The 25,845-nt window shown below is 43.5% G+C and overlaps 1 protein-coding gene across 3 annotated transcripts in view; it reads right to left on the reverse strand.

The window, feature by feature from the left end:
• FAM131B (family with sequence similarity 131 member B) overlaps positions 1 to 25,845 on the reverse strand; it is a 125,276-nt gene that overhangs the window by 12,453 nt on the left and 86,978 nt on the right. For 2 of the 3 annotated variants that reach the window (XM_056529093.1, XM_056529095.1), the window contains 3 exons: positions 24,540 to 24,572; positions 16,808 to 16,901; positions 16,517 to 16,702 (listed from right to left, as the gene is read on the reverse strand). In XM_056529093.1, the coding sequence (XP_056385068.1) occupies positions 16,517 to 16,702; positions 16,808 to 16,901; positions 24,540 to 24,572 (313 nt within the window). The remainder of the gene's footprint in view (positions 1 to 16,516; positions 16,703 to 16,807; positions 16,902 to 24,539; positions 24,573 to 25,845) is intronic. The other variant, XM_056529094.1, reaches the window with a different exon arrangement.

Genomic DNA, 25,845 nt, shown 5'->3' on the forward strand with positions numbered 1-25,845 from the left:
CTGATCCCATAGAGATAGCAGCAGCAGTATACAAATAGAGATAGGATGGAGAGGTGTATAACTACATATCCTGATTCTATAGAGATAGCAGCAGCAGTATACAGATAAAGGTGGAAAAGTTTATAACCAGGGCTCAAGTTCTGCAGGAACGCATGGGAACTGAGTTCCTGCACTTTTTCCACTGCAGGTACACTGTTCCCATTAGCAGGAGTCCTGCAGGACCAGCCCTTGAGTGGAAATCTTGGGTGAGTTCCCACACTTTTTCCCCCAGGACTTGACCCCTGGGTGTAATGAAGTTACTGGGAGATGTAATGTAGAGACAGGGGTGTAATGAAGTTACTGGGAGGTGTAATGAAGAGACAGGGGTGTAATGAAGTTACTGGGAGGTGTAATGAAGAGACAGGGGTGTAATGAAGTTACTGGGAGGTGTAATGAAGAGACAGGGGTGTAATGAAGTTATTGGGAGGTGTAATGAAGTTACTGGGAGGTGTAATGAAGAGACAGGGGTGTTATGAAGTTACTGGGAGGTGTAATGAAGAGACTGGGGTGTAATGAAGTTACTGGGAGGTGTAATGAAGAGACAGGGGTGTAATGAAGTTACTGGGAGATGTAATGAAGAGACTGGGGTGTAATGAAGTTACTGGGAGGTGAAATGAAGAGACAGGGGTGTAATGAAGTTACTGGGAGTTGTAATGAAGTGACCGGGGTGTAATGAAGTTACTGGGAGGTGTAATGAAGAGACAGGGGTGTAATGAAGTTACTGGGAGGTGTAATGAAGAGACAGGGGTGTAATGAAGTTACTGGGAGTTGTAATGAAGTGACCGGGGTGTAATGAAGTTACTGGGAGGTGTAATAAAGAGACAGGGGTGTAATGAAGTTACTGGGAGGTGTAATGAAGAGACAGGGGTGTAATGAAGTTACTGGGAGGTGTAATGAAGTTACTGGGAGGTGTAATGAAGAGACAGGGGTGTAATGAAGTTACTGGGAGGTGTAATGAAGAGACAGGGGTGTAATTAAGTTACTGGGAGGTGTAATGAAGAGACAGGGGTGTAATGAAGTTACTGGGAGGTGTAATGAAGTTACTGGGAGGTTTAATGAAGAGACAGGGGTGTAATGAAGTTACTGGGAGGTGTAATGAAGAGACAGGGGTGTAATGAAGTTACTGGGAGGTGTAATGAAGAGACAGGGGTGTAATGAAGTTACTGGGAGGTGTAATGAAGTGACCGGGGTGTAATGAAGTTACTGGGAGGTGTAATGAAGAGACAGGGGTGTAATGAAGTTACTGGGAGGTGTAATGAAGTGGAGGGGTGTAATGAAGTTACTGGGAGGTGTAATGAAGTTACTGGGAGGTGTAATGAAGAGATAGGGGTGTAATGAAGTTACTGGGAGGTGTAATGAAGAGACAGGGGTGTAATGAAGTTACTGGGAGGTGTAATGAAGAGACGGGCTGTAATGAAGTTACAGGGAGGTGTAATGAAGAGACAGGGGTGTAATGAAGTTACTGGGAGGTGTAATGAAGAGACAGGGGTGTAATGAAGTTACTGGGAGGTGTAATGAAGTGACCGGGGTGTAATGAAGTTACTGGGAGGTGTAATGAAGTTACTGGGAGGTGTAATAAAGAGATAGGGGTGTAATGAAGTTACTGGGAGGTGTAATGAAGAGACCGGGCTGTAATGAAGTTACAGGGAGGTGTAATGAAGTCACTGGGAGGTGCAATGAAGAGACATGGGTGTAATGAAGAGACAGGGGTGTAATGAAGTTACTGGGAGGTGTAATGAAGTTACTGGGAGGTGTAATGAAGAGACAGGAGGTGTAATAAGGAGACAGGGAGGTGTAATGAAGAGACAGGATGTAATAAAGAAACAGGAGTGTGTAATGATGAGACGGGAGTGTAATAATGAGAAAGGGAATTTAATGAAGAGACAGGGGGTGTAATAAAGAGGCAGTGGCGTAATGAAGAGACAGGGGGCGTAATAAAGAGGCAGGGGCGTAATGAAGAGACAGGGGCGTAATGAAGAGGCAGGGGTTGAAATAAAGAGGCAGGGGCATAATGAAGAGACAGTGGGCATAATGAAGAGACAAGGGGCGTAATGAAGAGGCAGGGGTTGTAATAAAGAGGCAGGGGCGTAATGAAGCGACAGGGGGCGTAATAAAGAGGCAGGGGCGTAATCAAGAGACAGGGGGCATAATGAAGATATGGGATGTAATGAAGCGGCAGGGGGTGTAATGAGAAAAGCGGGTGTATATTCATTTCAGTCTTTACTCAATCTGAGCCAAGGAGTCCAGTGGGTGTTCCTTACCAGTTATCTTTGTATGTAAACTCAGACAGAAGGCTGCCCATTACTCGGTAAGACCGCCCACTGGACTCCTAAGCACGGAATGAGCAGAGATTTCTATGAATAAATTTCAAGTTAAATGGAATCTTTTCCCATTAAACTATATATTAATCTTCTCAGCTCCTACTGCCCTATAACATGATGTCTGCAGACTAGACTGTGTTTTCAAGATCTGACGAGAGTTTCCTAGATCTGACTATATCAGGGCCAGGCAAGTAGATTGACTGTAGCCAATGATGGGTTATCTAGAAATAAAAATGCTACAAATTTCTTCCAAGAACACCATTTACCCCTTTCTCAGGTCATGTGGGGTATAACAACCTGGCTCCATTTACTTCAATGAAACTGAGCTGCAATACCACACACAACCTGAGGGCAGGTGTGGTGCTGTTTTTTTTAATAAATCATCTCTGTTTTTGTAATCCTGGATAACGTCATTCAGATACATGTCCTCGTACACACCGTTATTATGTGGGTTAATTGTACAAATCATGTTTGGTAACTTTCGTTATCTTGTGGTGATTGGGAGCTGCCTGTCAGTCTACATGACGTCCTGTTCACTGTTTATCTTTCTTATATACAGACCTAAAAATTAGATATTGTCCTTTTACCCCTGATCGGAGCCTTTCCACTTATTTGGAGCCCATGAGGGCCGATCAGTTGGCGCTATTTGTGCAGATTTTGCAGATCCCTACCTCTCCGCACAGACCGTACACTGAAGGACGCTGTATATTTGCACCAGTTAATGTTCCTAATTGCAGCTCAGGTCAGAAGATAGATTGTTCCGGAAGGGAAAGAAATAATTCCTCCGCTGAATGCGGTTTTCTGTAGGTGGAATTTAATTCAATTTTTTACCGTCGCAGCCCACAGGCCTCTTGATCTACAGCGGGGAGGGAATCTGCCAACTCTGAACATCGTGACGCGCGGCAAAGAAAATACATGTCAGGGAATCTAATGGATATTAATGACAGAGACTTACAGAAAATGCAAATAGTGGCCGAGCCAAAGGGATTGACTCCTACATGACCAGACCTGATTAGAGGCCCTCAGAGCACAATGTAAAGAAGGGCCCCACCTACCCTGTGACTAGAATGCTGCCTGGGGTCTTCTTATGTGGCTGAGAAGAAGTTGGGCCCCACCAATACAGGGTGCAACTGTTAGCTCTGCACCCCTTATAGCTACACACCATAGTGCCTCGGCTCCAGAGAGAGGATGGCTTAGTATTAACCTCTTTAAGGAGAAGTCTTGAGGAAAATAACTTCCAGATCGCAGGGGGTCCGAGTGCTGGCCCCCCCCCCCCCCCTCCTCCACAGCGACACGTCACGCCCTCACGCCTGAAGCGGGGGCCGCCACACCCCCTCTATATAGCTCTATTGGAGAGCCGAAGATAGCCGAACGGTTCTCCCATAGAAATACATGGAGGGGACGTGGCAATTGCGGGGGGCCCCAGTGCACAAACCCACTGCGATCTAAAATGTAAAATGTATTTCTTCTTTAAGCCCATTATGGCCTTTAGAACAGACAATTTTCATTTTTGCGTTTTCATTTTTCCTCCTTTGCCTTTTAAACGACATAACTCTTTTATTATTCCATCCACAGAACCATATGAGGCTTGTTTTTTTTAATTTTTTGTACTACCCTCATTGTTATGACATCTTTCATTTTACCAAAAATATTTTTTCGGGGGAAATTGGGAAAAAAACCTGCACTCTACGGTAAAACTCACATGTTTTTTTATTCTGTAGGTGAATATGATAAAAATTACCCCCTTGTTACCATCTTGCATCTATATGACTTTTTGATCACTTATTATTCAATTTTTTTAAGTTTTAAATGTAGTATATTTTTATATTTTATATTTTTATATTTTTAGCCACTCCGGCAATAAACATCTTATCCCCTATCAAAAAGATAAGGGATAAGGTCTTAGATCACGGGGGTCCTGCTGTTGGGGAACCCCGTGATCTCCAGGCTGGCAGCAGCGGTATCCAGAAGATGGAAGCGTGGCATCACGCCATGCCCCTTCTAGTACGGCTAGTACGTAGCCATCACGCCTCCTCCCATAGACCTAAATGCAGGGGGCCTAGCGGCTGTAGTTGTCATCCCCTATCCTTTTGATAGGGGATAAGATATTTTTCGCCAGAGTACCCCTTTAACAGTATATTTAAATTATTCAAAAATTTCTGCAATACCACATTTGTTTATTTTTATATCAATTTTTTACTATTTTATTTTTAAAATTGGTAAAGGAGGGTGATTTTTATTGGGGGGGGGCTTTTTAAATCTAAAAAAAATTTTTTTTACTATTTATTTTACAATTTATTACAATTTATCTTTCTTTTGATTCAATGGCACAGCACTGATCAGTAATATCGGCGATTTACTTGTACTGTCTGTCTGTGTGGTAGACTATACAAGGAGATCTTCAGAGAGGTGCAGAGCAGGTGAGGAGATCTTCAGCCAACAATTTCACTCATCGGCAGCCCCCCCCCAAATGCACTGCAGGTGGTCCAATGAGTGTCCTTAAAGAGTACCTGTCACCAAAAAAACTTTTTATATTTTGTTAATCAATGTATTAAAAACAACTTTGCAATACCATGTGATTAACAAAAATGTATCTTTATATTTTTTTACTTTTAAAAACTGACCACTAGGGGTCTCCCTACATGTCCCTACATTGATTTTGGACTCATGCCGGCCTGGCAGCATGTGACTGAACTCTCAGTGCAGCTGGGACACTGAAAAGCACAGCACAGCTCCCTGCCTGTCAATCAGAAAGGCGGGAGCAGTGCTGTGCATGGCAGGCAGGACGCCCGCAGAGCCTGTCAGCACCCCTACCCCCCGTGAGTTGTACCTCGCTACAAATCAGGGAAAGGCTGTGCGGTAACCCTGCGGCAATGTGTGCACAATGGAGCTTGTGGACTTTACTGCTCCTGGGCACCGGACTCTCTCATGCGCTGAGCGGAGGGATGTTATATCCTAGGGAGACCCCCACCAGAGACCTGAAGGAGCTGAGGGGTATCTGGAGTTTCCGGGCTGATAGATCCCCTCCCAGAGACGAGTGTTTCCAACCGCAGTGGTATAAGCGGCGGTTGCAAGAGGTAACAAGTTCCACAACCGCATAATGTGACTGAAGCCACTAGGGTGATACTGCGCAGCGGCAGACATGGCTCTTCCCACTCACTTATGAGCAGGAGTGCGGGATCTTAAAATTCAGGAATTGTAGGAGCTCCTCACCCCATCAGTGCTGCCAGGTCTTATGTGTACCTTGCCATTTGTCTTGTGTGGTAAAGCTCTCATTCACCCTGCCTTTGCCATCTGATGAGCATGTTGCAGGGCAACTGCTTGGCCATCTCTGGTGTGTGTGGCAAGCCCATCCTCTCCTATGAGAACGCTCACCTTTGGCATCTTATGCATGAGGCAGAGTGCCTTTACCCTGGATTAAAAGGATAGCAGAAGCAGGATCGAAGGGCTGACAGCTTCCCCCCATCCCTTATTACAAGCAGGCCGCAGAAGAAGGGCAGAAGTGAGCCCAGCCAGGCTTCAGCTGACGTCACGTCTGTTGGGCCACTCTCCCTTCCTCTGTCACAGAGGGCAGCAAAATGAGCATCTAACAAGGGATTGAAGGTAGGTAAAGGGGTTTTAGAAAAAAAATGGTAGGATCAGAGTCAGAAAGAGTCAGGGAGAGGGGGGGGGGGGGGGGGGGGGGACAGATGAGTTCATGATAGGTACTCTTTAATCAGTGACAGCCCCGATCATCCTAAGGGATAGGAGTGAGCTTGCAGTGGTACCACTTCCTCCTATCCCCTGCCATTAGTCAGAAATGACTACTGACCAATGGCAGTTGAAGACAGGGGATTATCATGGAAACCACCCGCTCTGCCAAAAGCTGTCTGGGCATGCTCGGAGTTGTAGTTTTGCAACACCTGGAGCGTCACAGTTTGGTAACCACTATATACAGTGGTGTCCAAACGGTAGCCCTCCAGATGCTGCAAAACTACAACTCTCAGCATGCCTAGACTACCCAGGCATGCTTGGAGTTGTAGTTCTGTAACATCTGTCCCTTCAGATTTTGAAATTTTCATGAAAAGTTAGAAAATTGCTGCTATACTTTGAAGCCCTCTAATGTCTTCAAAAGGTAAAAATATGTCCATTTTATGATGCCAACATAAAGTAGACATATTGTATTTGTGAATCAATATAACATTTATTTGGAATATCCATTTTCCTTACAAGCAGAGAGCTTCAAAGTTAGAAAAATGCAACATTTTCATGAAATTTTGGGATTTTTCACCAAGAAAGGATGCAAATAACGACAACAATTTTCCACTAAAATAAAGTAGAATATGTCACGACAAAACTATCTAAGAATCAGAATAATCTGTAAAAGCGTTTTAGAGTTATTAATGCGTAAAGTGACGGTGGTCAGATGTACAAAAAATGGCTCTGTCCTTAACCCCTTAAAGGAGTACTCCGTCCGGGCTGCAAAATAAAAGAAAACACACTTCATCTCACCTGCCAACGAGCCCCCGGAGCTCCGGTACAGGTGTTCGGTCCTCGGGCTGTATTCTTCTTACTTCCTGTTAGCCCGGCACGTCACACGGAGCTTCAGCTTATAACTGGCGGAGGCGGGACATCGCTGCGGCCAGTGATAGGCTGAAGCTCTGTGTGACGTGCCGGGCTAACAGGAATCAAGAAGAATACAGCCCGGGGACCGAACACCTGTACCGGAGCACTAAGGGCTCGTTGGCAGGTGAGATGAAGTGTGTTTTCTTTTAATTTGCAGCCCGGACGGGATAACATGTAAAAAGTGTGCACCGGAGTACTCCTTTAACCTCTTAAGGACTCAGCCCATTTTGGCCTTAAGGACTCAGACAATTTAATTTTTACGTTTTCATTTTTTCCTCCTCGCCTTCTAAAAATCATAACTCTTTTATATTTTCATCCACAGACTAGTATGAGGGCTTGTTTTTTGCGCGACCAGTTGTCCTTTGTAATGACATAACTCATTATATCATAAAATGTATGGCGCAACCAAAAAACACTATTTTTTGGGGAAATTAAAAAGAAAAACGCAATTTTGCTAATTTTGGAAGGTTTCGTTTTCACGCCGTACAATTTATGGTAAAAATGATGTGTGTTCTTTATTCTGAGGGTCAATACGATTAAAATGATACCCATTATTACATACTTTTATATTATTGTTGCGCTTAAAAAAAATCACAAACTTTTTAACCAAATTAGTATGTTTATAATCCCTTTATTTTGATGACCTCTAACTTTTTTATTTTTCCGTATAAGCGGCGGTGTGAGGGCTCATTTTTTGCGCCATGATCTGTACTTTTTTTATACCACATTTGCATCTAAGAAACTTTTAAAAAATGTATTAAATAAATGTATTAAAAAGTAGCAATTTTGAATTAAAAATGTATTTATAAAATGTATTAAAAAGTAGCAATTTTGGACTTTTTTTTTACTTTCACGCCGTTCGCCGTACGGTATCATTAACATTTTATTTTAATAGTTTGGACATTTACGCACGCGGCGATACCAAATATGTCTATAAAATGTATTTTTTACGCTTTTTGGGGGTAAAATAGGAAAAACCGGACGTTTTACTTTTTATTGGGGGAGGGGATTTTTCACTTTTTTTTTACATTTACTTTTACATTTTTTTACATTTTTTTTTACACTTGAATAGTCCCCATAGGGGACTATTCATAGCAATACCATGATTGCTAATACTGATCTGTTCTATGTATAGGACATAGAACAGATCAGTATTATCGGTCATCTCCTGCTCTGGTCTGCTCGATCACAGACCAGAGCAGGAGACGCCGGGAGCCGGACGGAGGCAGGAGAGGGGACCTCCGTGCGGCGTTATGAATGATCGGATCCCCGCAGCAGCGCTGCGGGCGATCCGATCATTCATTCAAATCGCGCACTGCCGCAGATGCCGGGATCTGTATTGATCCCGGCACCTGAGGGGTTAATGGCGGACGCCCGCGAGATCGCGGGCGTCTGCCATTGCCGGCGGGTCTCTGGCTGCGATCAGCAGCCGGGATCAGCCGCGCATGACACGGGCATCGCTCCGATGCCCGCGGTTATGCACAGGACGTAAATGTACGTCCTGGTGTGTTAAGTACCACCGCACCAGGCCGTACATTTATGTCCTGCGTCCTTAATGGGTTAAGGACCCAGCCATTTTACACCTTAGGACCCGGCCATTTTTTGCACATCTGACCACTGTAACTTTAAACATTAATAACTCTGGAATGCTTTTACCGATTATTCTGATTCCGAGATTGTTTTTTCGTGACATATTCTACTTTAACATAGTGGTAACATTTTTTGGTAACTTGCATCCTTTCTTGGTGAAAAATCCCAAAATTTGATGAAAAATTTGAACTTTTTGTATTTTTCTAACTTTGAAGCTCTCTGCTTGTAAGGAAAATGGATATTCCAAATATTTTTTTTTTATTCACATATACAATATGTCTACTTTATGTTTGCATCATAAAATTGATGAGTTTTCACTTTTGGAAGACACCAGAGGGCTTCAAAGTTCAGCAGCAATTTTCCAACTTTTCACAAAATTTCCAAACTCACTATTTTTCAGGGAGCAGTTCAGGTTTGAAGTGGATTTGAAGGGTCTTCATCTTAGAAATACCCCACAAATGACCCCATTATAATAACTGCACCCCCCAAAGTATTCAAAATGACATTCAGTCAGCGTTTTAACCCTTTAGGTGTTTCACAGGAATAGCAGCAAAGTGAAGGAGAAAATTCAAAATCTTCATTTTTTACACTCGCATGTTCTTGTAGACCCAATTTTTTAATTTTTACAAGGGGTAAAAGGAGAAAATGTATACTTATATTTGTGACCCAATTTCTCTCGAGTAAGCACATACCTCATATGTCTATGTAAAGTGTTCGGCGGGCGCAGTAGAGGGCTCAGAAGCAAAGGAGCGATAAGGGGATTTTGGAGAGTACGTTTTTCTGAAATGGTTTTTGGGGGGTATGTTGCATTTAGAAAGCCCCTATGGTGCCAGAACAGCAAAAAACACACATGCCATGCCATTTTGGAAACTAGACCCCTTGAGGAATGTAACAAGGAATAAAGTGAGCCTTAATACCCCACAGGTGTTTCACGACTTTTGCATATGTAAAAAAAAATAAAAAATCACTAAAATGTGTGTTTCACATTTTTGCAAGGGTTAATAGCAGAAAATACCCCCCAAAATTTGTAACCCCATCTCTTCTGAGTATGGAGGTACCCCATAAGTTGACCTGAAGAGCACTACGGGCGAACTACAATGCTCAGAAGAGAAGGAGTCATATTTGGCTTTTTGAGAGCAAATTTTGGTCGGGGGGCATGTCGCATTTAGGAAGCCCCTATGGTGCCAGAACAGCAAAAAAAAAAAACACATGGCATACCATTTTGGAAACTAGACCCCTTGAGGGACGTAACAAGGAATAAAGTGAGCCTTAATACCCCACAGGGGTTACATGAGTGATTCGCCAGTGATTCCCAAACAGGGTGCCTCCAGCTGTTGCAAAACTCCCAGCTTGCCTGGACAGTCAACGGCTGTCCACCAATACTGGGAGTTGTTGTTTTGCAACAGCTGGAGGCTCCATTTTGGAAACAGTGACATACCAGACTTTTTTAATTTTTATTGGGGAGGGGAGGGGGGCTGTGTAGGGGTATGTGTATATGTAGTGTTTTTTACTTTTTATTTTATTTTGTGTTAGTGTAGTGTAGTGTAGTGTTTTTAGGGTACAGTCACACGGGCGGGGGATTACAGCGAGTTTCCCGCTGCGAGTTTGAGCTGACGCGCAAAATTTGCTGCATCGCAAACTTGCAGCCTTATACTCACTGAAAGCCCCCTGCCCATGTGAATGTACCCTGTACATTCACAGGGGGGGTGGGGGGGGGACTCCAGCTGTTGCAAAACTACAACTCCCAGCATGCACAGTCTATCAGTGCATGCTGGCAGTTATAGTTTTGCAACAGCTGGAGGCACACGGGTTGGGAAACACTGAGTTAGGAAACAGACAATGTTTCCCAACCAGTGTGCCTCCAGTTGTTGCAAAACCACAACTCCCAAACATTCTCAGGCATGCTGGAAGTAGTAGTTCGGCAACATCTTTAGAGCCAGATGTTGCCGAACTACAACTTCCAGTATGCTTGGAGTTGTAGTTTTGCAACATCTGGAGGACTACAGTTTGCAGACCACTAATACAAAACCTCTGCTGTTCCTTGCATGTCCTTTGAATAAAGACGGTTTTATAGCTATTGAAGCTGGATCCAACTCTACTTTCTTCTCTACATTCTCGGTGATGTCCAGCACCTGGATCCGTGCTCCAGTTGTCCAGGCGGGGTGAGCTGGTTTGGACTCTCTGTTTCACTAATACAGTGGTTCCCAATCTGTGCTCTTCCAGATGTTGCAAAACTACAACCCGCAGTATGCCAAAACTGTCCAGGCATGCTGGGAGTTGTAGTTCTGCAACATCTGAAGGGCCAGATGTTACAGAACTACAACTCCCAGCATGCCTGGACAGTAAGGGCATGCTGAGGATGTGTAGTTTTGCAACATCTGGAAGGGCACAGTGGTCTCCAAACTGTGGACCTCCAGATGTTGCAAAACTGCAACTCCCAGCATGCCCAGACGCCAAGGGCTGTCTGGGCATGCTGGGAGTTGTAGTGTAAGGGGACTAGATGGAGCAGTCCAGATCGCTTTACGGCGGTCTGGACTGCTGCAAAGGTCCCCAACGCCGCCGGAGATCCACTCACCTGTCGTCACCGCCGCCATCACCCCCCCCCCCCCCCCTGCGATTGGTCGGTTAGCTAACCGACGGATCGCAGGGGATAGGAAGAGGTGTTTGCCACCCCGCTCCTATACTTCAGCATGGTCCTGGCTGTCTGTGACAACCGGGATCATGCAAAATTACCGGGCGGTCGGGTCCCAGAGACCCCATCAGCCCGGTATCGCCGCAGATCGCAGGGGCAGAGGATTTCCCTCGCGATTTGCCCTGGCCCCCCTCGGCGTTTGCCCTGGATGCCTGCTGAAGCATTTCAGCAGGCATCTGCTTCCGATCTCTGCCCGGCACGTGGCAGGGACCGGAAAACGCCAGGGCGTAAGTTTACATAAAATTACACCCTGGGTCCTGAACAGGTTAAGGTGAAAATGAGCTGCGTCCTTAAGGGGTTAAAGGGGTATCCGCCCCTACACATCTTATCCCCCAATCTAAAGGATAGGGGATAAGATGACTAATCGCCGGGGGCCCTGGTGGTCGTGGTCGGGTGCAGCGACGGAGGCTCGTGACGCCTTGGCTGCGCCCGTAAACTTTTGATATGTCCTAGAGACATGTCAAAATAAAGTGCGTCCTTCCCCCGCTCTGTGTCTATGTGCGCAGGACAGTCCCATAGACTTGCATTATAAGTTCTTGTCACGTGACACAGAGCCGCAAGAGAACGCGTTAACTGCACACTTCTCTAGGCGGATTCTGCTGACCAGTTGGAATCTGAACAATAGTTTTTATATGGTTTTATGACAAATCTAAAGTTTTTCATTAATTAAAAAATCTTAATCCTTCCAGTACTTATTAGCGGTTTTATACTACAGAAGAAATTCTTATCTTTTTTAATTTCTTTTCCGTCTGTCCACAGTGCTCTCTGCTGACACCTCTGTCCGTGTCAGGAGCTGTCCAGAGCAGGAGAAAATCCCCATAGCAAACCTATCCTGCTCTGGACAGTTCCTAAAATGGACAGAGGTGTCAGCAGAGAGCACTGTGGACAGACAGAAAAGAAATCCAAAAAGAATAGCATTTCCTCTGTAGTATTCAGCAGCTGATAAGTACTGGAAGGATTAGGATTTTTTTAACAGAAGTAATAAAAAAAAAAGTTTTCCACCGGAGTACCCCTTTAAGAGTATGTTTACACTGGCGGGATTTACATTGAATTTCCCACTGCAGATTTTAGCAACAGCCATTTTTTCGTGGTGGAAAATCTGCAGCAGAGTTCAATGGGGTTTGCTGCGGAGATTCCACTGATGAAAAATCCGCAGTGAGAAACTAGCTGTAGATCCTGCCCGTATGCACATACCCCTGCATAAAAAATATGGGCGTTTTTTAATTTTCAGAAACATTTTTTGCGTTTTTTTTTTGTTTTTTTTCCGGCAGTGTGAAGGCTATGTTCACGCGGCATTGTTTAATAAAAAAAAAATATGTAATCCATACAATCGCGCAAAAGTTATATGATATTCTATAAAACATGCCTTATAATAATGTAAAACAATATAATGTAAAAAAAGTTTAATACTATAAATTGTAACGTAGTATAATACAATACTAACTTAGGGTATGATGTGTACAGTGTGTAAAAAATATGTCCGTATAATTTCCGAAGAAAAAGTACGAGTAAAATAAAATATGTCGCCAAATTTTACACAGTGTGAACTCGGCTTTAGGGTATATTTACATACAAGATTTTATGCTGTGTTTTGATTTTTTATTTATATTGAATTCTTCTAGTAGAATTGAACCCAGCATAAAATCAGGGGTGTATACGCTACATGTGAAAATCAACAAACAACAAAAAAACAAAACATATGTTACAACATTCCGTGAAATTATGTAAGGTCACACAAAACCATATTACCTAGCATAATAGAATTGTATACCATATATACTCGAGTATAAGCCCCCCTCGGCTGAAAACGCCCCCCTCGGCTTATACTTGAGTGAACTCTCCGCCTGTCAATCCCTTCTCAGTGGTCTTCAATCTGCGTACCTCCAGATGTTGCAAAACTACAACTCCCAGCATGCCCGGACAGCCAACAGCTGTCCGGGCATGCTGGGAGTTGTAGCTTTGAAACATCTGGAGGTCCACAGGTTGAAGACCACTGCGGCCTTCGTGTTGCCTTGACGACGACGCACAGGGACGTCCGTGCGCAGCAGACGTCCCTGTGCGTCGTCGTCAAGGCAACGTCACTAGTCCGGGGCCGGGCCTGGAGCAGGGAAGAGGGGCCCCCTGGTGAAAATGTACAGCCCGGAACGACTAACCCTCCCCACCGGACGGTCCCTGCAGAATAGATGGCCAGGACCAGCTCACCCTTCCTTCCCACTGAGGGGAGGTGAGTAGAAAACTAAAGGGGGGGTCTGGATGATGACGAAGGCCGCAGTGGTCTTCAACCTGCAGACCTCCAGATGTTTCAAAACTACAACTCCCAGCATGCCCGGACAGCCGATGGCTGTCCGGGCATGCTGGGAGTTGTAGCTTTGCAACATCTGGAGGTCCGCAGGTTGAAGACCACTGATTGAAGGCATTGACAGGCGGTGATGATGAAGGGGGGGTGGGGGTGATAATGACAGGGGTCTGGATGATGACAGGGGGGGATGATGTATTTCCCACCCTAGGCTTATAGTCGAGTCGATAACTTTTCTTGGGTTTTTGGGGTGAAATTAGGGGCCTTGGCTTATATTTGGGTCGGCTTATACTCGAGTATATACGGTAATATAATACACAATAAAGTTATGTAATGCATGATAGCATAATATAATACACTATAACATAATACAGAATAATTGATATATATATATATATATATATATATATATATATATATATATATATATATAGAAAGAGCACTTCCAGCTCACCCCAAGTAGACTCAACTGCGTCACGGACCAGCGTGGACCACGCTATATATCAAATCCTGAACGAAAGCGAATGTCCAGCGCGGCAGCTCGTATGCAACAGATTTATTCCTAGGTGATCGAAACGCGTCACTATCGTCTTGTACCTGTGAGTTTGCTGTGCCGAATAAATCTGTTGCATACGAGCTGCCGTGCTGGACATTCGCTTTCTTCTGAATACATAATAATGAACTATAATGTAACATAATATATTGTAAAATTGTGTAATATATCATACTAATTAAAATAACCTTATTTAAAAAAAACTATTAAATATTTTATAAAACTAGGATAAATCTGCCCCTGCCAGCAACCCATCTGTACGGAAGACAGTGATAAATGACCAAATCTACAGAATGCTGACCTAAGAACTGATCATAGGGTCCTCAGAGCGGCTACGTGACCTGTTACCCGCCCCCCCCCCCCCCCACCTCTTAGATCCCCCCGGTACTTGCTCTGCTATTTGCTGACCAAATAATTCTTCATCCCCTCAGTGTACTCAGTGCACCTATGTGTCTCACAGATGCCAACCTCTCATATCCTTAAAGGGGTACTCCGGCTCTAAGACATCTTGTCCCCTATACAGAGGATATGGGATAAGATGTCTGATCGTGGGGGCGGGTCCTGCCGCTGGGGACCCCCCCCCCCAATCTAGCATGCAGCACCCACCTGTGAGCACTGCAGGAAGCGCTGGGACCACGAGGACGGAGTATCGTGATGTCACGACTCCACCCCTGTGTGATGTCACACCCCGCCCCCTCAATGCAAGTCTATGGGAGGGGGCGTGATAGCCATCACGCCCCCTCCCATAGACTTGCATTGAGGGGGTGTGACACCACACAGTGCTGCATGCTAGATTGCGGGGGTCCCCAGCGGCGGGACCCCCGCGACCAGACATCTTATCCTCAATCCTTTGGATAGGGGATAAGACTTCTTAGGGCCGGAGTACCCCTTTAATACAGTGCGCATAGACCTGAGATCTCCCAAAATTCAAGTTTGGTCAGTGCACTAACCCTCATACTGTGCCTTGCATAAGTATTCATCCCCCACTTGGATACTTGTGGCATAAACACAAAATTAATCCTGCTTGTCCAGCAATATTTATACAGATTACTTCCCTGTCTGTACAGGTGGCTTAATACCAGACACCCAACAAAGTGTTACTCATACAGGTTATAATGTCCCCTTTTATGGCCGCAAACCTCCTGATTCAAACTCCAGTTGGTGGTGAAGGTTTCTCACAGCCTCACTTAAAGACTGACTCTCCCTGGTCTTAAAGCCAAGAGACGAGCTGTCTTCAGCACCTTTGCTGATCTGGGCCTATCTGAAAACCTGAAGCGTCCCAGAAAATGGATGAAGGACCCCTCTATCAAACCTGCCTTTCATCCCATAAAAATCCAGGCCTAATGACAGAACTTACCAAGTCTCTAGCAGGGATTTAGCTATTTTTAGAGTTCCCGTATCTCATCGAGATTTCCCTGATTTCCTAAAATCTGGTATCCACATATGACAGGAACCTTCGGGAAACAATAATGATCCCTGGCGACCATTCCTGTCTCTCTCTCTCTCTCTCTCTCTCTCTCTCTCTCTCTCTCTCTCTCTCTCTCTCTCCTCTCTCTCTCTCTCCTCTCTCTCTCTCTCTCTCTCTCTCTCTCTCTCTCTCTCTCTCTCTCTCTCTCTATATATATGTGGAGCGGCTTTCTCCGCCTCTAACACGGCGATAAGTCAAAGCACAATCTTACTCAGTAGCTGAATTATTGACAGTCGGCTGCAAATAACAAAGGATGATTCTGTAAATCTGAGGAAACTATTAGGGGTGACACAGAATTAGCAAAGATTTCTAACCTTGGGAAAGAAGTTGCAGTTTTGATTGACAACGTGCATGCCCTTCGAGTGAATATCTGCAACATTTCACAATATCTTAAAGGGGTACTCTGGTGGAAAACATTTTTTTTTTTAGGTCTTTATAAGTCAACTGGTGCCAGAAAGTTAAACAGATTTGTAAATTACTTCTATTAAAAAAAACTTTACCCTTCCAGTACTTTTTAGCAGCTGTATGCTACAGAGAAAATTCTATTCTTTTTGAATTTCTTTTTTGTCTTGTCCACAGTGCTCTCTGCTGACACCTTTGTCCGTATCAGGAACTGTCCAGAGCAGCATAGGTTTGCTATGGGGATTTTCTCCTGCTCTGGACAGTTCCTGATACGGACATCAGGTGTCAGCAGAGAGCACTGTGGACAACACAAAAAAGAAATTCAAAAAGAACAGAATTTCCTCTGTAGCATACAGCTGCTAAAAAGTACTGGAAGGGTAAAGATTTTTTTTATTTTTTATAGAAGTCATTTACAAATCTGTTTAACTTTCTGGCAGCAGTTCATAAAAAAAGAAAATGTTTTCCACCGGAGTACCCCTTAAAGAGTGTCATATACGTTTGTGCAATTCCAGATTATAAATTCAATATCTATCACCAATAACATACGCACCGGCCAGGAACCTCGCCTCCTTCTCGCCATCACTCAGGTCAGAGTAAGCGTCACTGTCCATTCGAGTGTTCTCCATGGGCGGAGGCGTTGGTTGAGCCCAGCTTTGCCATTCTAACATATGAGCAACACGTCCTGAGCCAATCGCTGTAGGCTTGGTCACGTGATCCTTCATCGTTCGGGAGACCCCTGCGATAAGGAAGAAGGGTAAAGGGGTTATTATGTGAACTTTATGGTCTAGTCAAGAAGGTTGCCCCTGGCCCCGGACCGGAGTGGTCACAGAATGTTCAGTACCTTTGACTGAGGACTTGGCGAGAGCACCAATTCCATAGGCATTAGAGTGTCTCTTCAATCGAGGAAGGATCGAGGTTGTGTCTTCCATTGAGAACTGACAGACCATAAGAGAGAGAGAGAGAGAGGAAATAATCGCTCAGGGAAAGAGAGAGAGACTTATATCGAGAGAGAGACAGACTAGATCAAGAGACGGACAGACAAGAGACAGCTCAGAGCCAAAAGAGGTGGAGAAAGAGACATTGGGTGTCAACGTAATCTCGCAGTGACAGTGAAAAAAAAGTGATAAAATGTGCAAAAAAGATAAAGTGAGTGGCGGAGGGGTGGACTCTAATGGTGGCCGGACAGGGTGGAGATTCTCTAAAGATTCATTATTAGGAAGGTTTTCCCAGATGGACGAGATCTGACAATTTCAATGGCTGCTTCAATATCTCATTTTACTTTATGTAGAAATACGTCAAATTGGTCGAGGGTGCAGGAGTAGGAATCCCGATCCTTAAACTATTATGTAGATAAAACTTGCCACACCACTGTTGAATTGGATCAAGGCAGCTTTATTTGCAATGCCAAAACCAGATTTAATGACGTTTCGGTCCACACTGGACCTTCATCAGACCGGATTGCTGCGGAGGTATAAGCATAGAAAAACGGCATATAGCCGTGTGAAGGGATGTCAGGAGAGGCGACCTGTCGGATTGCTGCGGAGGTATAAGCATAGAAAAACGGCATATAGCCGTGTGAAGGGATGTCAGGAGAGGCGACCTGTCGGATTGCTGCGGAGGTATAAGCGTAGAAAAACGGCATATAGCCGTGTGAAGGGATGTCAGGAGAGGCGACCTGTCGGATTGCTGCGGAGGTATAAGCATAGAAAAACGGCATATAGCCGTGTGAAGGGATGTCAGGAGAGGCGACCTGTCGGATTGCTGCGGAGGTATAAGCATAGAAAAACGGCATATAGCCGTGTGAAGGGATGTCAGGAGAGGCGACCTGTCGGATTGCTGCGGAGGTATAAGCATAGAAAAACGGCATATAGCCGTGTGAAGGGATGTCAGGAGAGGCGACCTGTCGGATTGCTGCGGAGGTATAAGCATAGAAAAACGGCATATAGCCGTGTGAAGAGATGTCAGGAGAGGCGACCTGTCGGATTGCTGCGGAGGTATAAGCATAGAAAAACGGCATATAGCCATGTGAAGGGATGTCAGGAGAGGCGACAGGTCGCCTCTCCTGACATCCCTTCACACGGCTATATGCCGTTTTTCTATGCTTAAACCTCCGCAGCAATCCGGTCTGATGAAGGTCCAGTGTGGACCGAAACGTCATTAAATCTGGTTTTGGCATTGCAAATAAAGCTACCTTGATTCAATTCAACAGTGGTGTGCCAAGTTTTATCTACATAATGCTTCAATATCTCAAACATGAATATATGGATGGTAACGTCCAATTTGACCTAGAAAGTTGACTCAGCATCCCCATTCCAGTGAGCAGTGGGAGACCCCCCCCCCCCGGATGTCGGACCACCACAATCGGACATTTGTGCCATAATAAATCTTTAATGAATCTTAAGAAAAACTGCACCTGCCCAGCGTAACTTAAAAACTTTGACTTGTCCCGATCGGAAGAGACAGAAAAAGTGACAAAATGTTATCAATCGGCATTATTAGACATGAGCGAATCCATTCAGAACAAATCGCTCAAAATGGCGGTGACGATCAGAAGAATGGTGAAGAGTTAGAGTTAGGTTGGGGTAGGGACCCTAATCCTATTAAACCTGACCCTTAAAGGGGTACTCTACTGGAAAAAAAAAAATTCAAATGAACTGGTGCCAGAAAGTTAAACAGACTTGTAAATTACTTCTATTTAAAGTACTTAATCCTTCCAGTACTTATCAGCTGCTATATATACAGAGGAAGTTGTATTTCTTTCTGGAGTTCTTTTAAGTCTGACCACAGTGTTCTCTGCTGACGCCTCTGTCCGTATCAGGAACTGTCCAGAGCAGGAGAGGTTTGCTATGGGGATTTGCTTGTACTCTGGACAGTTCCTGACATGGACAATTTCCTCTGTAGCATACAGCCGCTAAAAAGTACTGGAAGGGTAAAGATTTTTTTAATAGAAGTCATTTACAAATCTGTTTAACTTTCTGGTACCAGTTCATTTAAAAAAAAAAAAAAGTTTTCCATTGGACAACCCCTTTAACTTCTAATGAACACTGTAATATCTTATAGAGGTAACTCAGTAGGGTTACCTGAAAATTAAAGGGGTACTACGGTGGAAAACACTTTTTTTTTTTAATTAACTGGTGCCAGAAAGTTAAACAGATTTGTAAATTACTTCTATTAAAAAATCTTAATCCTTCCAGTAATTATCAGCTGCTGTATGCTCTGAATTTCTGAATTTCTTTTCGGTCTGACCACAGTGCTCTCTGCTGACACCTCTGTCCATGTCAGGAACTGTCCAGAGTAGGAGCAAATCCCCATAGCAAACCTCTCCTGCTCTGGATAGTTCCTGACATGGACAGAGGTGTCAGCAGAGAGTACTGTGATCAGGCTGGAAAGAACTCCAGAAAGAAATATAACTTCCTCTGGAGCATAGAGCAGCTGATAAGTACTGGAAGGGTTAATATTTTTAAACAGAAGTAATTTTTAAAACAGCTTCGCAATTGCTGCATATACAGCAGTGCCGGTTTCTGTATCTATAGTCTGTATAATTTACAAATCTCTTTAACTTTCTGGCACCAGTTCATTTGAAAGAAATAAAAAATAAAATAAAAATAATTGGTTTTCACTGGAGTACCCCTTTAATTAGAGTTAAGGTTTTTAAAGGTGAGGGGTTATGCTGCTTTGAAGTTAAAGTGGTACTCCGCCAGAAAAAAAAAAAAACATTTCCCATATCCAAACGATAGGGGATAAGATGTCTGATCACTGAGGTCCCCAAAGATCTCCGGGCCGGCAGTGGCGGTGTCCGGAACACGCAAGCTTGGAGCTTCCGTGTTCGTGACGCCACGCCCCCTCCATTCATGTCTATGGGAGGAGGTGTGACGGCTACAACGTAGCCATCACGCCTCCTCCCATAGACATGAATGGAGGGGGGGTGGTGGCGGCTGTAGTTGCCGGTGATCCGGCACGGAGTTGAGTTCACTCCGTGCACTAGATGACTAGGGGGCCGCAGCGGAGATTGCAGCGGGACCCCCCACAATTACACATCTTATCCCCTATCCTTTGGATAGGGGATAAGATGTTTTCCGGTGGAGCACCCCTTTAAAGAGCATGGATAAAGATGGACACAAGCCAAAAAGACCACAGAGTACCATACATGACTTTTTAGGGCAATCGAGGCAACTTGGGTCAATTTCAACCAAATTTATTCAGTTCAGAGCAAATCCGATAGCTACTTCGGCCAAAGAATTTCTGGAAATTCGCTCATCTCTAGTGATTTTTTATTAATTTTTTTTTGGTTGCTTATGGAGAAAAACAAAAATATATCACCTATCTATAGAATAGGTGATCAATGTATGCTTGTTGGGGGTCCCACCAGGGGGACCCTCAATGATAACTAGATGGAGGTCCCAAGGACCCATTCGGGAGGAGTCTGAATGAAGTGGTGGTCATGCAGGCATTTTGCTGCTCCATTGAATGTCTATAGGACTGACGGAGATAGCCATGCACTTTAAAGGGGTATTCCAGGGAAAAAAACTTTTTTCTATATATCAACTGGCTCCAGAAAGTTAAACAGATTTGTAAATGACTTAAAAAAAAAAATTTAAAAAATCTTAATCCTTCCAAAAATTACAAGCTGCTGAAGTTGAGTTGTTCTTTTGTCTGGCAACAGTGCTCTCTGCTGACATCTCTGCTTGTCTCGGGAACTGCACAGAGTAGAAGAGGTTTATTATGGGGATTTGCTTCTACTCTGGACAGTTCCCGAGACAGGTGTCATCAGAGAGCACTTAGACAGAAAAGAACAACTCAACTTCAGCAGCTCATAAGTACTGAAATGATTGAGATTTTTTAAATATAAGTAATTTACAAATCTGTTTAACTTTCTGGAGCCAAAAAAGTTTTTTTCCTGGATAACCCCTTTAATGTCTATAGGACTTACTCATACACTGTATATGCTCAGTCCCTTGGAATTTGAGTGGAGTGACAGATAGCATGCATGACTGTCACTCCAATCAAACTCCTTAAAGGGGTACTCCAGTGGAAAACTTTTTTTTTTTATCAACTGGTGCCAGAAAGTTATACAGATTTGTAAATTACTTCAATCAAAAAAAAAAATCTTAATCCTTCCAGTACTTATCAGCTGCTGAATACTACAGAGGAAATTATTTTCTTTTTGGAACACAGAGCTCTCTGCTGACATAACGAGCACAGTGCTCTCTGCTGACATCTCTGTCCATTTAAGGAACTGTCCAGAGCAGTATATGTTTTCTATGGGGATTTTCTCCTACTCTGGACAGTTCCTAAAATGGACAGAGATGTCAGCAGAGAGCACTGTGGTCATGATGTCAGCAGAGAGCTCTGTGTTCCAAAAAGAAAAGAATTTCCTCTGTAGTATTCAACAGCTAATAAGTACTGGAAGGATTAAGATTAATTAATAGAAGTAATTTTCAAATCTGTTTAACTTTCTGGCACAAATTGATTAAAGAAAAAAAAAGTTTTCCACCGGAGTACTCATTTAAAGGGATAATCCACTGGAAAACATTTTTTTTATTTTTTTAAATCAACTGGTGCCAGAAAGTTAAACAGCTTTGTAATCTTAATCCTTCCAGTACTTATCAGCTCCTGTTTGCTCCACAGGAAGTTTTTTTTCTTTTTTAAATTCTTTCCAGTCTGACCACAGTGCTCTCTGCTGACACCTCTGTCCATGTCAGGAACTGTCCAGAGCAGGATAGGTTTGCTATGGGGATTTCCTCCAACTCTGGACAGTTCCTAAAATAGACAGAGGTGTCATCAGAGAGCACTGTGGTCAGACAGAAAGGAAAGAAATTCCTGTGGAGCATACAGCAGCTGATAAGTACTGGAAGGATTAAGATTTTTTAATAGAAGTAATTTACAAATCTGTGTAACTTTCTGGCTCCAGTTCATTACATTATTTTTTTCCTTATTCTAGTGTTTGCCTCAGACTTAAAAAGTTAGTTTCTATTATGGAACCTGTCAGCAAACAGCAGGACGAGCTATATGACAATGTCAGCTCTGCTATATCTCTACAGGTAAAGTGATGGTACGGGCAGGGCCAGCCCCAGATGTATATGGGCACTGGGACAGTATCATTACAGTGGGTTATATCTTCGACACCCATTATGCTTTTAGCCTTTTTGATGTTTGCTGCACAGAGTAAGGCAGAGTTCACATCACGTTGTCTCCCATATGGTAGCGCATACGGCAGGGGGGAGCTGAAACCTCGCTCTCCCGTATGCCTTTCTACGCGCTCCCGTATGTAATTCGTTTCAATGAGCCGACCGCAGTGAAACGCTCGGTCGGGTCGGCTCATTTTTGCGCCGTATGCGCTTTTCCCCCGGACCTAAAACTGTGGTCAACCACGGTTTTAGGTCCAGTTGTAAAAGCGCATACGGCGCAAAAATGAGCCGACCGGACCGAGCGTTTCACTGCGGTCGGCTCATTGAAATGAATTACATACGGGAGCGCGTAGAAAGGCATACGGGAGCGCGAGGTTTCAGCTCCCCCCTGCCGTATGCGCTACCATATGGGAGACAACGTGATGTGAACCCTGCCTGAGGCTGGGTTCACATGACGTTTTTCAACTACGGTTCCCGCATAAGTTTTCATTAGTGACAAGATATGGAACGGTATTGAAAACCGTATAGATAGGCAAAGCATTGCAAACCGTATGCACCCTGATGCATACGGTTGCGTACGGTTTGCTTGCAATACGGTTTTTAACAGTACTCCAAAGCGTGTTCAACCACGGTTTTGACTTTGGGTTAAAAACCGTATTGCAACCGCATACCTTTTTTTTAACATGGACGTCAATGGGAAACGCACATGTATACGGTTCCATATGGCGAAACCGTATGCGTTTTTTCTTTGCACATGCGCATTTGCATCCTAAAGTCCCCACCCAAGACCCCTCCCATTAAAAATGGACAACATTTTCTAAAACGTTAAATAAAAACGGACGGAACAGTATGCACTTTTAAAAACAGTATACGGTTTACTTTTTCCCATACTGTTCCATCCGTTTTTTTCCCATATGGTTTTTGATAGAAAACGTATGCGGGAACTGTAGTTGAAAAACGTGATGTGAACCCAGCCTAAAAAAGCTCCTTCCATCCAGTGGGTTTGGGAACAGTGCAGGCAGCAGGTATGGACATTAATGGGGTTGTCCCATCATTATAACTTACTCCTTATCAGCAGGACAGCTGGGATTCCCTGTGATCTCCAAGAGGGGGTCCTGGGTCTCCCAGCATTGTCTCTGGGTGCCAAGAGCCATAGATGTTATCTCTGGCAGCTCCCATAAATAATAAATGAAGGGTGACAAGACTCTATTCTTAAAGGGGTACTCCGCCCCTAGACATCTTATCCGCTATCCAAAGGATAGGGGATAAGATGTCTGATCGCGGGGGGTAAAGCCGCTGGGGACCCCCTGTGATTTCCCTGCTGCACCGGGCATTCGTTTAGAGCGTCAGGTGCATCATCGGAGGCTCATGACGTCACAGTTACGCCCCGCTTATGATGTCACGGCTACGCCCCCTCAATGCAAGTCTATGGGAGGGGGCGTGACGGACGTCACGCCCCCTCCCATAGACTTGCATTGAGGGGGCGTGACCATGACGTCATGAGTGGGCATGATCGTGGCGTCACGAGCCTCCTCCCCGCATCGCCAGTCATCCGGCACAGAGCGAAGTTCACTCCATGCACCGGATGTCTGGGGTGCCGCAGCGAGATCGCAGGGGTCCCCAACGGCGGGACCCCCACGATCAGACATTTTATCCTCTATCCTTTTAATAGGGGATAATAAGTTGTCTAGGGGCGGAGTACCCATTTAAGGGAGGCTCGGGACCCCGTTGTCGAGATCTGGGAGGGTCTCAAAAGTTGGATGAACATGATCATACACTTATCCCCTATCCTAAGTTGCACTGGTGAGACAACCCCTATAAAGGATTTGTAAAGAGGACCTGTGGACAACCCCAAAATGTTACTCTAATGACATAGTTTAGGGTTCCCCAATTCCTTCCCTTATAAATGTTCTTGATACCCTCTTCTATTCCTGAGATATGAAGGTTTAAAGTTTGTTTGACAATTGAATTGTCAAATGGTCGTGAACTGAATGTTAAAAATGGGAGTGACAATCAGATGATGGGCGGGGTTATACAGTCAGGGGGTTGTGTATTAGGTGTATACGTTCCTCAAGGTACAATATCCACACCCCCTAACTCTATAATCCCACCCATCACACAATAGCCCCTCCCATGATTACAATTAAGCCCACGCCCATCTGACTAATTCCCCGAAACTGTAAAAAGGTGTGTAAAGAGTGCAGTGTGACTCTTCAGGGGTTGGCCACCGGCCCATTTAATGAGGTCAATGGGTCTGACAGACGTTCCGGAGGATCAGATGGTTGTTGTATGTAATGGTTACACTGGGTATGTGGCCTTTGGATAATCTTCTTATAGATATTGGAATCTGGAGCAATAATGTAAAGATGTCTGAGAAAAGTAAAACAACGTGATACAGTGAGTGCAGAGATAGAGAGAGACAGGAAGGGTTAACGCTGGACTCACATTAATTCCGTCCCAGGAAAAGTCTGTTCGTGTCTGAGAGAGAGGGAGAACAATCACATGAGAGGCAACATGGAACAACAAGTGAGGCAGAAAGAGAGGGAGATATTAGATAGATAGATAGATATGAGATAGATAGATAGATAGATAGATAGATAAATAGATAGATATATATGAGATAGATAGACAGATATGAGATATACAGATATGAGATATATAGATATGAGATAGATAGATATATATGAGATAGATAGATATGAGATAGATAGATAGATAGATAGATAGATAGATAGATATGAGATAGATATGAGATAGATAGATAGATAGATAGGAGATAGATAGATAGATAGGAGATAGATAGATATATATAAGATAGATATGAGATAGATAGATACGAGATATATAGATAGATAGATAGATAGATAGATAGATATGAGATAGATATGAGATAGATAGATAGATATGAGATAGATAGATATGAGATAGATAGATATGAGATAGATAGATAGATAGATATGAGATAGATAGATATGAGATAGATAAATAGATAGATATGAGATAGAGATAGATAGATAGATAGATAGATAGATATGAGATAGATAGATAGATATGAGATAGATAGAGAGATATATATAGAGATAGATAGATAGATAGATAGATAGATATGAGATAGATAGATAGATAGATAGATATGAGATAGATAGATAGATTCATAGATAGATATGAGATTCAGATAGATAGATAGATAGATATGAGATAGATGTATAGATATGAGATAGATAGATAGATATGAGATAGATAGATAGATATGAGATAGATAGATAGATAGATATGAGATAGATAGATATGAGAAAGATAGATAGATAGATAGATAGATAGGAGATAGATAGATAGATAGATAGATAGATAGATAGGAGATAGATAGATATAAGATAGATATGAGATAGATAGATATAAGATAGATAGATAGATTCATAGATAGATATGAGATTCAGATAGATAGATAGATAGATAGATAGATAGATAGATAGATATGAGATAGATAGATATGAGATAGATAAATAGATAGATATGAGATAGAGATAGATAGAGAGATAGATATGAGATAGATAGATAGATAGATAGTTAGATAGATATGAGATAGATAGATAGATTCATAGATAGATATGAGATTCAGATAGATAGATAGATAGATAGATAGATATGAGATAGATAGATAGATAGATAGATAGATAGATAGATAGATAGATATGAGATAGATAGATAGATAGATAGATAGATAGATAGGAGATAGATAGATAGATATGAG

The sequence above is a fragment of the Hyla sarda genome, chromosome 7 (genome assembly GCF_029499605.1).
Source record: "Hyla sarda isolate aHylSar1 chromosome 7, aHylSar1.hap1, whole genome shotgun sequence".
Taxonomy (NCBI): domain Eukaryota; kingdom Metazoa; phylum Chordata; class Amphibia; order Anura; family Hylidae; genus Hyla; species Hyla sarda.